The sequence below is a fragment of the Equus quagga genome, chromosome 14, assembly GCF_021613505.1.
Source record: "Equus quagga isolate Etosha38 chromosome 14, UCLA_HA_Equagga_1.0, whole genome shotgun sequence".
Lineage (NCBI taxonomy): Eukaryota > Metazoa > Chordata > Mammalia > Perissodactyla > Equidae > Equus > Equus quagga.
The window spans coordinates 77237474-77253979 of NC_060280.1; the positions used below are offsets into that span (position 1 = coordinate 77237474).

Below are 16506 nucleotides of genomic sequence, written 5' to 3' on the forward strand. Positions count from 1 at the left end.
CGAAAATAGCTATTGGGTTAGGGTGATGGATTTATTGTGGGTGTTTTCTTTTCTTGAAATTTGCTTTTAACTTATTGCATTTCCTTTTCAAAAGCAAAAAAGTCATATGCACACATCTAAGTATGGATCCCACAGAAATCCTAAAGACAATACAGACTGCTTAATTTTTCTACAATGTACACTTTACGTGGAAGACACACGTGATAGGTCCTAATGCAGCCAGGTGGCTCGGGCAGCCCCTGAGCCTTCACAGTGGCTGTGTGAACCTTGGGTATCCAGTGACAGTCAGTCAGCCTGGGCTGCGGCTGTGTGGATCCAGCTGATGTCCCCTGACTTAAGTAGCTCCGAGTTGAAAGGGAAGGCAGAGAAGATGTCTGTATAGTCTAAAGGGATAATCTTTTTTGGAGGTCTTTGAAATCTTTCACCCAAACACTCAAGATTTCTCACCTTGTTTTAAATAGCTTAACAGTTTGCAAGGCACTTTTCGAAATCACTAGCAGTATTTTCAAAGGAATGTGCACTGAACACACAAAAATAGAACCAGAGGAGTAGAGAACTTTATGTTGCAAATAAAGGACAAGTCTGCAGAGCCCACGTCACCTTTGCTGTAGCCTCCCCTGCCATGGCTTTCTGTTGTTTTGCGATGGAGCACCACCTCCTCCCTGCTCTATTGTGGCAGCCCCGAGCCCTCTTGTCACCTGTCCCAGGGCTATCAGCTGCCTGTGGGCCCCGACCCCATGCTAGCTATAAATGCAGGTCTCAATACAAATCAGCAGCAGTGTAGACAAGCTGAACGGCAAAACCTCTTCTCCTCATGCATGCTCCCCCTCCCTCTCGCTCTTGTTTTCATGGAGCCTCTTCACAGGCGCCAGCTGCCTCAATAAAGAGCAGCCTTTATGCTGGGCTTCACCTGTACTCGCCCTTAGCAGTAGCTGTTGAGGCCGATGACCCATGCGAGGCCGTGCTGTCTGCAGAGGCACAGTGGTCCAGAGCTCGACAATGGAGGGGAGTGTGGCAGGCCAGCAGTAAAGGTACAGCTCTCCTTCCTTCTCTCCTGGAGCAGTGGGAGGAGGGCTGGCCTGGGCAAGTGTGAGGTCCCGGGGGAGGGAGTGGGGGCGGGGGGGAGGGGGGTGCAAGGGCTTCTCCTAGAGGGCGCCTCTTTGCAGATGGTAGTAGAGGGGTCTGGGACCCAGAAGAGGGCCTTGTTCCAGAGGAGACACACCCAAGGGTGGGAGGCCAGACAGATCACCTTGCTCAGCTGGGGAGCAGGTGCATGCACAGAGGCTGGAGGAAGGAGAGAGGAGGAAACCAAAAAATGAGATCTTCTCTGGGATAGAAAATAAGGAGGTGCCAACCACGGTAGGCCCCAGTGGTCACCCCAGCAAGAGGGCCAGGTCCTGACCATGGTTCTGACGTCCTCTCCGGGAGCTGGCCACTCCTGCGACCTTAACACCCACCTCCCCAGCAGGTGCCTCGCTCACCACGGTGCTCACGGCTCCTCTTCTTAGCAGGTGACATACCGGGCAGGTTTACCAAATGTTTTCTCTTTGCAAATTTATTTTTCTCCACTCCTGGCATCAGGGTCTGGCCCTGCCACGGGTGCCCATCACATAAATGGTCACTTCATTTCAGTGATTTCTGAGGTTCTGACTTCTTACCTCTGTTTGGCAAGGGGTCAGTTTTGGGCTCAGAAATCCCCAGAGGCCGGGCTGATGTGGAAAAGAATTTTTCAAAACTCATCTCCCCGATGTTCCCAAAGGGGAGCGCAGCCCGCGGAGGAACATCTCCTCTTCCTCCATGCCCGCGCCCGGCCTTGGCTCTCCTCGCTCAAAGTTCTCTCGCCCCTGTCCGCTGGCCTGGCACTCCGGCCTCCCCCAGGGCAAATGTGTGCTCTGGCAGCCCCACCCTCTGCCACGGAGCTCCCAGCCAGTGAAAACGTTGCTCTCTTGGTTGAAGGCCAACTTAATCCTCCAAACTTCTGCTGCATTTGGGTTGTCTCACAACGGACAAGTATCCTGGGGAAGGCTGCCAGACCGTGGCGGTGTGCGTGTCCGTGTGTTGGAGTGTGCGCGGGTGTGCGTGCCTGCACGTGTGTGTGCGCCTGCATGTGGCATATGTGTACGTGTGCGCATGCGCCCACTTGCGGTAGCCTTGGGGAGCGGGGGGCGGGGAGCTGGGCCAGAGCTCGGCTCAGACACAGGACTAGGGTCTTTGTGGGACTGCTTCATCTCAGGCCAAGTCCTTCAACAGCAGGAGCCAAAGGGCCGAAGTCTGGTGAAAAGCCCGATGTGCTACTGCCTCCCCTCCGACTGCCATGGGGACATTAAACCTTCAACAATCTGGGGCTCTGACGGCTGGTTCTTGGTTCTCTGCCTGGAAAAACAGTAGGCGAATAGTAAAACCTTAAATTCTAACATGTGTAAGTTATACATCTTATTTTCATTTTCAGCCCATGTTCCCCTCTGTAAGACATCAGGAAAAAATTACCGTCTGACTTCTAATATCTCAGTGGAGCATTTATCTCCTAGCTATGATAAGTGATCTTCAATATTTTTTTCCTTTCAGATTAAGAAACAAATTCATTTAATTTTCTTTATAAATGTGCTCAGGCCTCCCCCACCCAGCCGAGCCCCTCCTCTTCTGGGCTATTACTCTCTCTTCTGCTTAGTGACTGCTCTCTGCCTGTGGAGCTGCCGCCACCAAGGTGTGGGATGGGTGGGACCCCTTCTGGCAGGACTCTGCTCCTTAAGGCCTCTGGACGAGTTGTCCTGCCCAGAGCAGAGCCAGGGAGGGCAGTAGCCAGGAAAGCCCGGAGCGGCTCTGCGGCCGAGTTGGACGGCTGTAATCTGAACCTTATCTGAACTCCTTGGTCTGAAGGCCTGCTTTGGAGCTCTCGAAAGAACTGGCTGTCTCCCAGGTTGCCAGAACTGGTGCTTCCTGCTCCATGTAACCGCGGCTGCAGCCCCTCCTTGGCCTTCTAGTCGTCTCCTGTGGTCCTGCTGCTGCGAGTGGCTGGGTAGAAGCTAGGTTAGGGCAGGATGGCACTTCCCTTGGGCACAGCCGGAGGACCCATGACACTAGCTTAGGGTGGATATAGAGTGTTCTGCCAGCCTGCTCCCAAGCACAAGGTGGTCACAAGTGGGGTAAGTGGGGTGTCAGCTCAGTTCTCCAGACAGCTGCTCATCACTTGAGCTAAAGCCAATAATCTGCCCCTCTGCTCCTATGTTGCAAAATACCAGGTGCTAATTGGGCTAAGTACTTCAAGACTAGGCTGGGCGCTTTGCTCAGCCCCTTGTGCATTTCCACATGCTTCCACTGTGAGCTTGGTGGCCAGCGCTGCAAAATGCTCCAAGGGCCACGGCCTCTCTGTGAGGTTGAAATTCTTGGATTCTATTCCTCCTCCACGTAGCAACCAACTCTCTTCATGTGTGTTTAGATAGAGAAGTGTAATGCCGATGACCTGAGTCCTGCTTCCCCCTTTGCTAGCTGTGTGACCCTGGGCCGGTCACCTCACCTTCTGGTTTCCTTAACCATACAAAGGAGCTACTAGCACTTGCCATGCCTATCTTGGAGGTTATTGGGAAGTTCAAGTAGAACAACATATGAGAAATGCGTTAAAATTATGTACATGAGATAGAAATAATTCTCTCAGAAAACATTGATTGTTTGCCTCATATATAAGGCACTAAATAAGACACTTGAGGTTAAAGAAAGAAGGTAATGATACCATCTCAGGAAACTCCCAATTCTGCAAGGCTCATAATCACGTGGTATGACCAGTCCTAGAACCAAGGTCGAAATAAAGTGCTATGGGAGTGTGGGTAAGGCCTACCGGGGAGCAAGGACTTGTGCGAGTGCCTCTGAAGTATAGGGTGCCGGGAAACAAGGCTGAAAATGTAAGCTGCAGGCAGATTGGGAGGGCTGCAGTACCGTACCAAGAAGTTCAGACTCTACTCTAAGGGCAGTAAGGAGCTGCCAAAAGTTTGTAAGCACTGTAATTATAGGATTGGGCTGGGAGGTGAAGAAAACTCTGGTGCCGGCATGGAAGACAGAAGGAAGGCAGCATCAGCAGCATCCTTGTCATCGTCGTGACACCAGGTGGGCCTCGGAAAGGTCCCCACGGTTGTCTGAGTGATCGCCAGGGCGAGCTGCCTGTGCTGTGTGGATGGCAGCAGCACCGCTGACTTCCTCTGGGCTTTGTCTCCTCTCACTTTAGGGAGTCTCCGGTGGACTGCAGTGTTAGCAAATGCAGCAAGCTAGTTGGTGGAGGCGAGTCCAACGCCATGAACTACAACAGCTACATGGATGAGAAGAACGGCCCCCCTCCTCCCAACATGACCACCAACGAGAGGAGGGTCATTGTCCCCGCAGGTACTGTGGGAACCAGGCTGCTGGCTGGCATCCATGTCCGCACTCTTCTGGGCTAGTAATCGAGGGGCAGGCCTGTCCCAGTGGGCATCTAGACCTTCACCTGGTACCCTATTCTCTATGGGAGTGCTTAGTTGGGGAGGCTGCACTTCTCACCTTTCTCTCTCGCTGCCCTCCAAGACCGTATCCCAATGTCACCAGAACCTTGAAGTAGATTCCAGAAGCCCCACCCTCAAACAGGTCACATCACAGACTTTACATCAGTGCCTGGTACCGCAGGATGAGGCCTGCAAAGAGAGCAGAGGCAAGGCCATCTGAACCAAAAAGGAGTCCCGGGAACTCCCAGACATGCCCGCCCTTGCCTTAGGGAGAAAAGTGGCTACAGAGGTCTGTCATGTCCATCAGGCGGTGCTTCCTGGCATCTGCAGGCTTCCACCTTTCCCAAATTACAGCCGGCTCTTTCAGTTTCAAAATAGAAATAACTATATTTAACAAGTGGAGGGCCTTAACATGTGTGCAGCAAGTTATGTCATTATGTAAAAATAGCCTATTTTTCCTAGGTATTGGTGCTGTTGGTTACAGAAAATAAAATCATTGTTCAAGCCTTCAGTCCATTGGCTGGACATTTCCTTGGCTGGACCAGCAAGCTCAGCCCCTGGTCAGAAAGGGAGTTTGAAAACTGCAACGTGTAGAGTTGGTGCCAGGTAGCAGGAAAAAGAACATCCAATCTTAAGCAAAGTGAATTACAGGGCAGGGATTAAAGTTAATCTTACCAAAATAACTCTACCAAAAAGGCAAAACCCCTTCCATTTGGAAAAGTGTAAATGCAGTTGTGTCTGGGGGCAGAGGATTAGACTTCTCTTTGAGGTAATCCCAAGGAATTTGCTTGTGGGTCAGGAAGGCGCGGTTTTGTCATGGGCCTCTCCTTCCTAGGTCCTCCATGTTTGCATTCCATGGAAAACTATCTCACCAGCTCCTAGGACTATGGCTAAATCCATGTGTTTGGGGCCAAATTCAATGAGGCAGGGGGTGGGAGGTATGGGGACAAGGGAGACAGGAGAGGGATGGGCTAATGGGAATTCTTCTGGGCCCTATAGGCCTTGGGAATTGTTCCTAAAGCATTTTTAGTTTCCCTTCTTCCACAAGCATATGACCTTACAAAGGAAGATGAAGAACAGCTCCCATTCGTTGAGTGCTTTCCAGGTGTCAGGCACCATGTAAACCGCTTTATCTACATTACATCACTCCTATCTTTTCATGTTTGATCTCCTCTCTCCCTCAGGACACCAGCTAGGAACGTTTAGCTCAGGTGCATTTGTAACATCCAAGAAGACCATGTCTTCTCCCTTCTCATCAAAAGAAGGCAGACAATGAAACTGTAGTGAAGCTTGGTGGGAACCTCTCTACACTCCTCAAAGCAAAGCCAAGTCTCCCCAGGCCTTTGCTCCTTTGGTATCAATCTGCCTGCTTTGCCAAACAGTAGCCAGCATGGGAAGCGACTCTTGAGGATTAAAGAATTAGGGGATTAGAGATTCTCTCTCAGTCAAATATTGACACCATCTCATTTCTGTAGTCACTTTTGGGAGGAGAAAGGGGGCAAAAATGGCCAGACTGCTTAGTTGAATCTTCAGCTCTGAATTAGTGTTGAAATACTTTCAAAAGGAAAATCAAAATGTCAGATGTCAGTCTTCAGTGAGCCAAGGTAACTATAGCAGTAATAATGAAAATAGTGTAAATTCATATCAAAGGGTTTTTAAAGCACTTTGTGTACTGAATTCACTAGCTATGGATTTACTTCATTATTTTTACCTCTGGCTAGATCTTTAAGCCTTTTCCTCAGGCACTTTGGCTTTCTCCAGGTCAGCTTTCTGGACGTGAGGGAAAGTCTCATTTGGGCAGGTCTACAAATCAAGGCAGTACAACATTGGTGGAAGAACTGGTTGAATTTATGGTGGCATTTCAAGACAAGTATAAATGAGGGCCCTAGTTAATCACCAGTTCCAAGTTCAAATGGGAAGAAACTAGGACTAAATCATCCGGGAAATACATTTGGAAGAGTTTAGCGTGATCCGGAGTGGAAGATTTATAATTCATTGTGCTGTAAAGGGAGAGAAATAATATTGTGATAGAGCCTGAAGCAAGGGAGGAAATAATAAAATAAATAAAATATATGGTGTACTATTGTATATGAGGCCTTGGATCTCAAAGTAAGGAATTAGGAGAAGCAAAGGCGATCAGACGGAACAATGTGCTACATAATCCACACACACCCGCCCGCCATTTTTCTTTAGAATTCTACAATGTGCAAAATTATTTCCATTTACCAGTGGTCCATGCCTAATTGTTTCTGGCCAGTAAAAGAGTAAAACAAAGTGAGAAATTTATCTGAGAGAGAGAGAGGGAGATGCAGACAGACTTGTATCGTGAAGCTCAAAGAGGAGCTCCGTTGTTTGGGCTGATAGCTCAGTAACTCACAGGGGAGTTCAGGCAGGACCGTGAGAAGGTGAGAGGAGAGGCTGTGGATCAGGCGACCTACCCTCTCAACTAAGTGAAGTCCTGGGAGGACTGTGATTGGAACCCCAGCTTGGACTGGGACTTACGGTTGAGCTAGGGACCTAACCTTTCAAGACTCCACTTTCCATCTGCAAAATAAAGAGAAAAGCCATTTTGCAGGATATTCTTAATAAGTGAAACATAGGACACGGGGAACAGCTGGCACATACTAGGTACCCCAAATCTGGGCTAGTACTGGTCACCGGGTACTGGGTTGTCGGTATGACATCCAGCAGCAGCCTGTGACCTGGACTCCAAATTCTCCTCTCCTATCCCATCACTTTTTGCCACCTGCTCCACCTCCAGCACAAATACAGCAAGGCTCCACACGTGGGCCAGTGCTGGGCACTTTGCAAAGCAGACTCGGCCCCCACCACCCAGCTTGTCGCACATGAAAACCACGGAGAAGTGGAGAACCCAGGCCTGACAAGGGCAGTCAGCAGAAGCTCTGAGAAAAAGCACTGGAGAATCTGCTGCTGGCAGCCCAGCTCCAGGGTGTGAGGGAGACAGCAGAACCTCGCTCCTTTTCCCACGGCCACTCCTAATCAGCCAAACCTGGTTCCCACATTTACCAACAGCCTTCACAGGCTCTTAGAATGTGAGGGTAAGGTGGTTGCGAGGTAGCACAGACATTCCTACCAATAAACATGCTTATAAAACAGGCTGGGTAGAAGTGGGGGCTGACAGCTGACATACAATGTCAAGTCTCCTCCCCTCCTCCAGGAAGCCTTCCACTGCTCTCCAAATTCACACTCTTCCCCACCACCTATGATTCTTTCAACTACCACCACCACATCTGTTGCTTACCTGTGTGCTTTTCTGCCTAAATGTTTCATATAGATAGATCTTTAATGAGGCGAAGAGCCGTGTAGTTTTATTCTATGATGAGCATATTTAAAGTGTTTATTGAATTCACTAATAATTGGTTGCCAAGGAAAGGTGTGGCTTAGAGACTGTGGTGAATGATAAGATATAAGCGTTCTACCTACTGTGGAACCTGCTAGAACTCATCACCAGTGCTCAAAGTACACACGCTCCCCTCACACACACACACTTGGCTCAGAAGGAGCCGTGAGGGTCCTGCGTGGAGATGGCCTCGGCCTTAAACTGTTCATGTTCACTCAAGGGCGAGGTCCTCTTCTCTCTCTGACACCACTTCTCGTCCTTGGGGATTTAAACACCCTAAAAACATTTTGGTCATGATCTGGTAGAAATTTCAACACACCTGTCCCCAAAAGGAGAAAACCCAGGTTGGATTTATGTTAAAGACTAACACCACTGGGTTTTCCAATTACACAAATGGAATTGCAGTAAAAGTGTACACACGTGCATACTTTTCTGTAGCCATCTGAGAGATCGGTGTTCTGCGAAATCACTGGTGTTCTTAAGATACAGATGGTTTCCCTTTCCAGAGACGTTGGTCCCTGGCTCTGTGGAACTGTGTTTATTTTCATTTTAATGTCGCCATTTCTCAGGCAAAGGTTTCAATTGCCCTGCAAAAACTTTAATGAGAATGTTGGGTGAGGATGCAGAGTGAGGCGTCTACAACCTCCCCCAGAGTGGTAAGTGCTTCAGGCAGCACCAGGTGCAGTGGAGCCAGTTGGAGTTCTGGGAGGGAACCCACTTTCCCACTAGGGAGGGTGTGGGGGAGACGCTGCCTAGCCTTCCTGAAGCGGAGGGAGCCCCTGCGCCTGCAGCCCTTGCTAACAGGTCCTCTTCTCTACAGACCCCACGCTGTGGACACAGGAGCATGTGCGGCAGTGGCTGGAGTGGGCGATAAAGGAATATAGCTTGATGGAGATCGACACAACGTTTTTCCAGAACATGGATGGCAAGGAACTGTGTAAAATGAACAAGGAGGACTTCCTCCGAGCCACCTCCCTCTACAACACGGAAGTGCTGTTGTCACACCTCAGTTACCTCAGGGAAAGTAAGTGCCCTGTGTGTTTCTGGGCAGTGAAACACCCCCGAGGGTGCAGCCCAAGTCCCCAGGGCTGGGAGAAGACTCTGCAAGGCGGGCTTGGCTCCGAATGCATGAAGACTGGTTCCCCACAGAGCCAATCCAGGAAAAGGAAATTGGGTCCCCTGCGGTGGTTTCTGTGGGGCAGATGCTACAGGAGCTGCAGGCCGGGGCATGTGGAGTTGCCAAGGTCACGTTGGCTCCTACAGATCCTGCAAGGGGGCTGACCCAGTCCTGTAGTGTCAAGGGAAACAAAATAAGGAATGGAGAAAAAGTAGGGAGCTGGGGCCCAATGGGGTCTGCCAGAGGCTAGTCACACTCTTCCCATCAGAGCCCTTTCCAGAAACTACTTCCTCTGTCATTATAAATAGATGGATACCCTGGCTGGTATTTTCCAACAAGAACTTAAAGTTCCTACAGGAAACTCTGGATTCATAGATTTGGGATTTAAGGTCTTGAAAATATACATGTTAACTTCCTATTATCCTTGGGGTTACTCTGGCACCTCCTAACTCCACCTTTTCCAGATGCTACCGACACACCGTGCCTTGCTCAACAGGGAGAGGAGCAGATGCTACAGGCGTGTTAGGGTCTGTTGGAAGTGTTCTCCTGGTACAGTCAGAAGGAAAACAGCTTTGGAAAGGGAGAGTTTATAAAAGCAAGTGGGCAGTTGTGCAGAGGATTATTCAGTACAATGGTTCTCCAGCCCCAAGCTCCCGTCGTTTTGATATGAACTTGATTTGATAGGAAACGTACACAGGGATGGGAACAGAATCCTTTTAGGCCCACTAACATCCTTGGCCTTAACTCTTCACCAGAAACCCAGGCCAGGTGATATATCATGACCCCAAGGACTGAAGGGTTGTTCTGTGGCAGAAAAATGGTACTGGGATCTGGGCGTTGAAGTGACAGGAGGACAGATGTGGGCTCACTCTGTGCGGGAGCTTTCTGACAGTCAGCCCTGTCCAAAGACAGACTGACGGCTCAGGATGTGGTATTTGCTGTCAGTTGCCAAGGCTGCTGGGAATCTTGCAGGAGTTAAGCTTGGCGAGGAAGGAATTTGACAATTTTGAAGCCCCTTCAAAGCCAAGATCCTAGAACAGAGCGTGCCGCTTTTCCTGGTCTCCTGGGCTTGGGGTTGCTTGCTTCCTCCCTTGCTCTCCATTGTTCGGTGGGTCTTCAACTTGTGGTCCTTGCAGTCTTCTGTCTTGTTCTGCAAGAGTGTGCAGCATGGGGTGGGGACAACACACAATGGCTGTAAAAATTACAAATTAAAAAAATGCCCTCGGAAGTTTCCACCGGTGCCTCGGGGCTTTCCAGTCACCTCTCCGAGGTGCCTGGTAACCAGTGGGAGAACGTGGATGATGCAGTATGTGTTAACTGCAGAGCAATGACCTCATGTCTGACTCTTGCTGCAACATGAGGTCAGCCCAAGAAACAACAATTTCAAAAAAAGGGGCAATTTTCCACCCAGTGTTTCTGAGCTTTGGAGAATTGGCATTTTCTAATGATCTGTATTTCTCAGTCTTTAAGTGTTTATACTATTTTATAAAAAGGACCTTTGCACAGAGTCCTGCAATGAGGCTAGGGAGGCGGGGCAGGCGGTGGAGGTGGGCACACACAAGCTGGGCGTGAGGAGAGAGCAGCAAAGCAAAAACACTGACCAGTTCTGCCTTTCTGCTTCTCCTGGCATCATATGGCAGGAGGTTCAGGAATCTCTGGCCCTTTTCTTCCTTTGTGGGAGAAGAGATAGACAGCAACAGCATGACAGCATGCTGGGAACACTTAAAGGGCCCAATAATTTTGGGCTCCATGGCAGAACCCTTGTTGGGAGAATGTTCGAGCACATTCTGACTTGATGTGGGAAAAGCCCATTCATGCCGTGCGATCCCCAGGACCTGCTTTCTGGCAGGTCCGTAAACAACCTGGATCCCCACTAGGACTTCCTATCACAGAAGAACCCCAGCCACAGACTAACACGTGCTTCAGAGATCCAGGAATTACAGAAGGTGGTCGTTGTGAACCATTAAGGAATCTTCCTACTGGAGGAGAGCAGATAATAAGGCGCAACGTTGTGAGCAGGTTATGAAGAAGTGGAGGCCAGAGAGTTTGGTATTTTGGGGGTATAGGTAGCAGGCCAAGAAAAAGTGTGGATTGCTTCTTCTTTCCTTCTTTCCTTTTAAGAATATTCATAGACATTAAGGAAGATGCCCCAAAGCAACAAAAATATGAAGTTTTCAGAAAGGAGCTTCTTAGTGGGCAAATTTCCAGAGTTGGGAGGAGATAGAACAAAGCACGTATATGATATAATGTTGACTGAAACCGCTGAATATAAAGTGGTCTGTGCATTGATGTAAAAACCATGTCTGCGTGCAAAGGCAAAAAGTAACGTGCTTGTATTAAAGTTCAAAACAACTTGCCTCAGCATAGTATTGTAATAGTCTAGGTGCCTTTGAGGAACCTCAACTTACAATGAGCTGCTATCGTGGAAAAAAGTTTTCATTCCTGCTTCTTTCTAATTGATGTGTACGCTCAGGGTCCAACTTCTGGGACCCCCTGGCGCTGGGTGGCGGTTGGCCTGCTAAGACTCCTGCAGGAGGTCACGTGCCTGGTGACTGTCTGTTCTCTGGATTGCCGGGAACTCCCCAGTGCCCACCACCAGGCCCTCAAGCACTTCACTGTTTTTCCAGACTGACTTCCAGGGGGTGTTTTGTGCTGAGGCGGGGGGCCAGTGCTTTGGAGAAAGAGGTTGGGGCAGCCGATCGAGGCAAGGGGAAGGGATGCTCATTCCTTGCACTTTGTCATCTGTCCTTTTGTTGAGGAGGACACTGGAGTTCAAACACTTCCACTTTGGCAAGAGGTGGAAGGAAAAAAGCTGAGATCCGTGATACAGATGGAGGAAGTACCGTAGGGCTGAGGAAAGACAGAAAAGGAGAGCTGGAGACCTTCTCATTTAGCTGTAAGTCAGAACACTCCAAAATAGTTGCGCCTCTCCACAGGGTCTGATCTTTCTGGGTTTAGTAGGAAAAAGGAAACCTTGTAGGATTATAAACTCCGGCGTCAAATTTACACTTTCGCAAAGGGTACTTGAGTATTTATTCTGGTTGTCTGGGAGGAGGTTTACTTTAAATCTTAAATACCAAATTTTAAATTAAAAAATGTATTTTCCAGGGTAGAGAAGAGAGATCCATGTCCTGAGCCCCTCCACACCATGTCTAATGGCCTGGCATCGACCCAGCCTGCCTGGAGGTGCTTGTCCTTCACGCCTTGGCTTTTCAGCTGCCCCAGCAGAGTGGCTGTACCCTCTCCCGTCCCTCTGTCACGTCACCCACACTTGAAATGTGAGGAGGACGGGGAGGGTTGGTTCTGGAGAGGATGCTCACAGTACTTGGGGTCATTCTGGAGTCCCCTGGGGACACCAGGGCTCAGGCGTGCATCTCCCCAGGTGTCATTCACTTTACATGGACAGGATGCCCCCTTGTGGACACCACGTGGACAACTATTTATAATCCCCATTTCAAAGCCAAAGTGACTGAGGTGGGGAGGGCCTCAGAAACTGGTTCAAAGGTGTACAGCCAGTGGAGACAGACTGGCGTCTAAGACCCAGGCCTCTGAAGTCCCAGTGTGGAGCCCAGCCCACAGCCTCATGCTCTGATGTGGGATGACCGAGCAGACAGTGCAGCTAACCTGCCCACACCTGTCTTCCCTTCTCTATTTCTGAGTTAGCCTCACTCCCCTGGGGTTCCACATTGAGGGCCAGGCCACTCTCCCCACAGCAATTTCTGTTTTTATTTGTACCGAGAGATAAAATGCTTTCCGAAAACTTTCCTGTGGCCTCCTGGAATGAGGCAGATTAAGCCAAACCTATCACCACACTAACCCTGTCCTCCTGTCTTGCCCGCGGCGCCCCTCGCTCGGCCCTGACTGGTGGCCGGGCCAGTATCTCTTGCAGGCACACCCCATTTGGCAGAGGCCATATTTACAGACGGCAGGCTGTGGGAAATGAGATTGGGCATCACGAGGCAAGATTGGGACGGCCCTCAAAGGAATGAGAGCTCTCCCCAACTGGCAGTTCAGACTCAGGGCCACTGGGGGGAGTTTGGGGTTTCTGGGAGCCCAAAAGGTCCTGGGTGGGGGTGGTCAGAGACAGAAGAAGGAAAAATAGTCTTTTTTCATTTTACAAAAAGTTGTCTTCTGTATGTATATTTGGGTCTGACCTGTGAAAAATCCTAAGAAACTGCATTTTCAAATAGTGGTGGCACAAAAGAATAAAATATATTTTATGTGACAAGGAGACCACAGAAAAGGTATCTATCTTGATTCCCATTTTTAATTTAAACTTAATGGAAAACACATTTTGCGTTTTGCGGCATTCCCACCGGCAGCCTCAGATGGTCGGGCAAAGGTGATGGGTCCGGGCAATTAAGCTGGTGAAGTATTATCCCTTCCAGGCCCGGGCCTGACCAATAAAGGAGAACAGGATTCCTGCAGAACAAAAGTCCAGACTTCCCTAGGTGCAGGAGTCTGCCAGGCCTTCTGTTTAGAGGATAGGGCCTTATTCTCTCCTCCCTCCCCCCTCCCTACTGTGATGGCAGCCCAGAGAAAAGGGAGGCCCCTGGATGCTGACTGACAGGGAGGGGGGCATGAATTTCCTGTGAGGCAGGAGACAAAGGCTCTGGCCCTCCGAGAAGCATTGTCTCCCCTCCCCCAGGTGTCCCAGATGAGGTGGAGCTGTGCAGAAGGCCCGATTGTTGGGGCTCTACCCCACGCCTGCAAAGCTTCACTCTGCTGGTTTCCATCTTCTTTCAGATCCCTAATCCTTATCCAGTGACGGAAGGACTCGAAACGGAAACTTACGTTGTCCTCATGCTTTCACTTTGGGAAGGCCATCCCATTCTCAGCAGCAGCCACTCCATGCGTTTCAGGGCCCCAAATAAATAGACCTACATATATGCCTGCAGGCATGCATAAACAAATAAGTAACCAAATGTTTTAATTCAAGTGTAACATACAGAGAAGTAAAAGTCATACCCGCACAGCTCAAGGAATTATCACAGAGTCAATGCCCTCCTGGGACAAGCACTGCCAGGTCAGGGAGTAGACCAGAAGCCCCCTTCTGCCCTCTCTCCTCACCACCCCTCCCTCCCAGAGGTGACTCCTGTCTTGATTTCCAGCATCATGTGAGTTTGGTCTGCTTCTTAGATTGAGCCTGGAGGCCGCAGGGTCTGCTGGACTGAGGGCAGGTTTTGTAGATACACCAGAATGGGAATCGTGCCACCTGGCCTTCCTTGCCGTGTGACCCTGGGCAAATTACTTGACTTCTCTGAATATTGATTTCCTCATCTGTGAAAGGGGAATAACGTGATACTGGCTTTACGGGGCTCGTGTGAGGATTAAGTGAGAATAGATGTCCAGCACATGGTAGGCGTCCAAGCGTCTTGGCATCTGTCCTCCCCATCACAGCCATTTGCTCCCACAAGATGGTGTCAGGAAAGATTAGGAGCTCAGCAGCACACTAGCCCCATGCAGAAGGAGCCTCAAAGCAAGAGAAAGAAACCCAAAGCTGCAGAGTGGGAGGCCAGGCTCCAGGGAGGACCTTCTTCCATCAGAACAAGTTCCCTTAAGAAGAGTGAGCTCTGCCACCCTCTGTAGCCTGAGGACCTGGTGACATAAAATTGAGCAGAGAAGGGAGTGAGTGTTGGTCCTCGGGAGGGGGGTCAGATGCCCTGACCAGCCCCTCCTCAGGGAAGCAGCCTCTCCTTCGAGGAGTGAAACTTGAACCAAGAAGAGTCTTCAGGGCGAAATCCTTTTCCTAGGTAACCATGAAATATGTATTTCATGCAAGCTTTGCAGAGGCCAAATGACCCTTTCTCCAGGCTTTCTGGGAGTTTCCTGTGGAATTCACGTGTGCCCAAAGAAGAACTTTCAGCAAGGGGAAATTTAATCAATGTGGTTTATCTAAGCTTCGTGCTCTCAGCTAAATCGGCCCAATGACTCAGGCAGATTGCTCCTCTGAGACCATCATTTTTCTTTATTTGCTGCAGCCATGAGGTTTCAGCCTGAGGGAGAGAATGTCGGGATGGAGAGGCAGACATTCTTGGTCTTACTCCTGAGACTTTTTTCTATTCTCTTGGAACATTTGGTCCATTTCTTAACCTCCTTCCAGTCATGGAGGATTATTTCTTATTGCAGCAGAACCCATTCATAACTCTAATTCCAGAGCACAAGACGAATGCTCAGCAAGCTCTTTTATAAAGGGTTTATTGTATGTAATTGTGGTGTCTGTGGAGACGGGATATAAAAATAGTAATGATAATAGCTAGCATTTATTGACTCCTTATTATGAGCCAAGGACTGTTCTGAGCACTTCACATGTATTATTTTATTCGATCCTCACAACATCGTATTAGGTGCGTGTTATTATTGGCCCATTTTATACATGAGGAGCATGGCTTAGAGCGATTAGGAAAATTGATGGAGGTCACAAAGCCAGCAAGTGGTAAGAGGCAGGTCGAATTTTAAACTCTCATTTGCATAACAACTTATATTAAAATAAGGTTGTCGCAGCCTCATTTTGTCCTTGACATTTTTGAGTGTGAAAGAACAAAACACATCTGGTTCTTGGATGTTACATGCGTGTGACTGTCTCATTTCTAAAATTGTATCCACATATCTACACTTTGGCATATGGTGGTCTCAATACCACCTCTATTCCTCTTCTTTTTTGTCTGGAGCTGTTTTGAACTAGAAGTAACAGTTCCCCAAGCCAGAAGTCAAAGGTTCTGGGCAGCTGGATGATGCTTATAAAGTTCTCCCCCTCGTCATCTGGCCTGGAAGGGCACACGTTTTCTGAGGCACACAACCAAACGCCCACAGCTGGGCGAGGCAGCAGCTCTGCTCCTGCATCCCTTCCATGACTTGAGACTAAAGCTAAGACTGTCTGACAGCCCATTCGCAGTGCCAAGCCCTGGCCCCCGAGTCAGTGCACTCCGTCCCAGAGAGCAGGAAAGGGATGGTTTAGAACGACTGTTTAGGCTCAAACACTATGTCAAGCTTATTGTGTCCTTTGTCAAAGCAAATCCCAGCCCTGGTCTTGATAGTTCTTTGGAGTTTCCCCAGGAGAATCTCAAGGAGAATCGCAAAAATGCCTGCGTGTCACGAAATACAACTCTTGAATTCGCTGGAAACTAAGGAACAAATCTAGTTTTGGGGAAGAGGAGAAAATGTTGTTTGTATGCAACAGGAAAAACTATCATCCCTTTAAAATGCCCAGACTAGTGCCTAGTGGGAGTAGTCACACATTAAAGTTTGATTTTAAGATTGTAGAGCAGTTTTCTGGGAAGACCAGAAATTCAGTGGATTTCGCCTCCTGTTTAGTTGTATTCTCTTAGACATGTGCAAAGGGAGGCAAGAGTTATTATTGGGAGTACCACCCCCCACCCCTGCCCAACTGCCAACACCCCCTCCACTAACAGAGTGTTGCCAGCCACCTCACCCACCTATGAAAGAGCCTGACCGTAAACCCAAAGCTTGTCATCGCAGGAAGGAATCGTACTGGCTTCCCAGGGTGTGGCAAACTACAGGCTGCAGGCCACAGATGGCCAACTCTGGCCCATGGACAAAAC

At 49.2% G+C, this 16506-nt stretch overlaps 1 protein-coding gene across 5 annotated transcripts in view; it reads left to right on the top strand.

Moving 5' to 3' along the window:
• FLI1 (Fli-1 proto-oncogene, ETS transcription factor) overlaps positions 1-16506 on the top strand; it is a 122394-nt gene that overhangs the window by 74649 nt on the left and 31239 nt on the right. For all 5 annotated transcript variants that reach the window (XM_046686007.1, XM_046686010.1, XM_046686008.1 and 2 more), the window contains 2 exons: positions 4217-4371; positions 8648-8851. In XM_046686007.1, coding sequence (XP_046541963.1) covers positions 4217-4371; positions 8648-8851 — 359 coding nt within the window. The remainder of the gene's footprint in view (positions 1-4216; positions 4372-8647; positions 8852-16506) is intronic.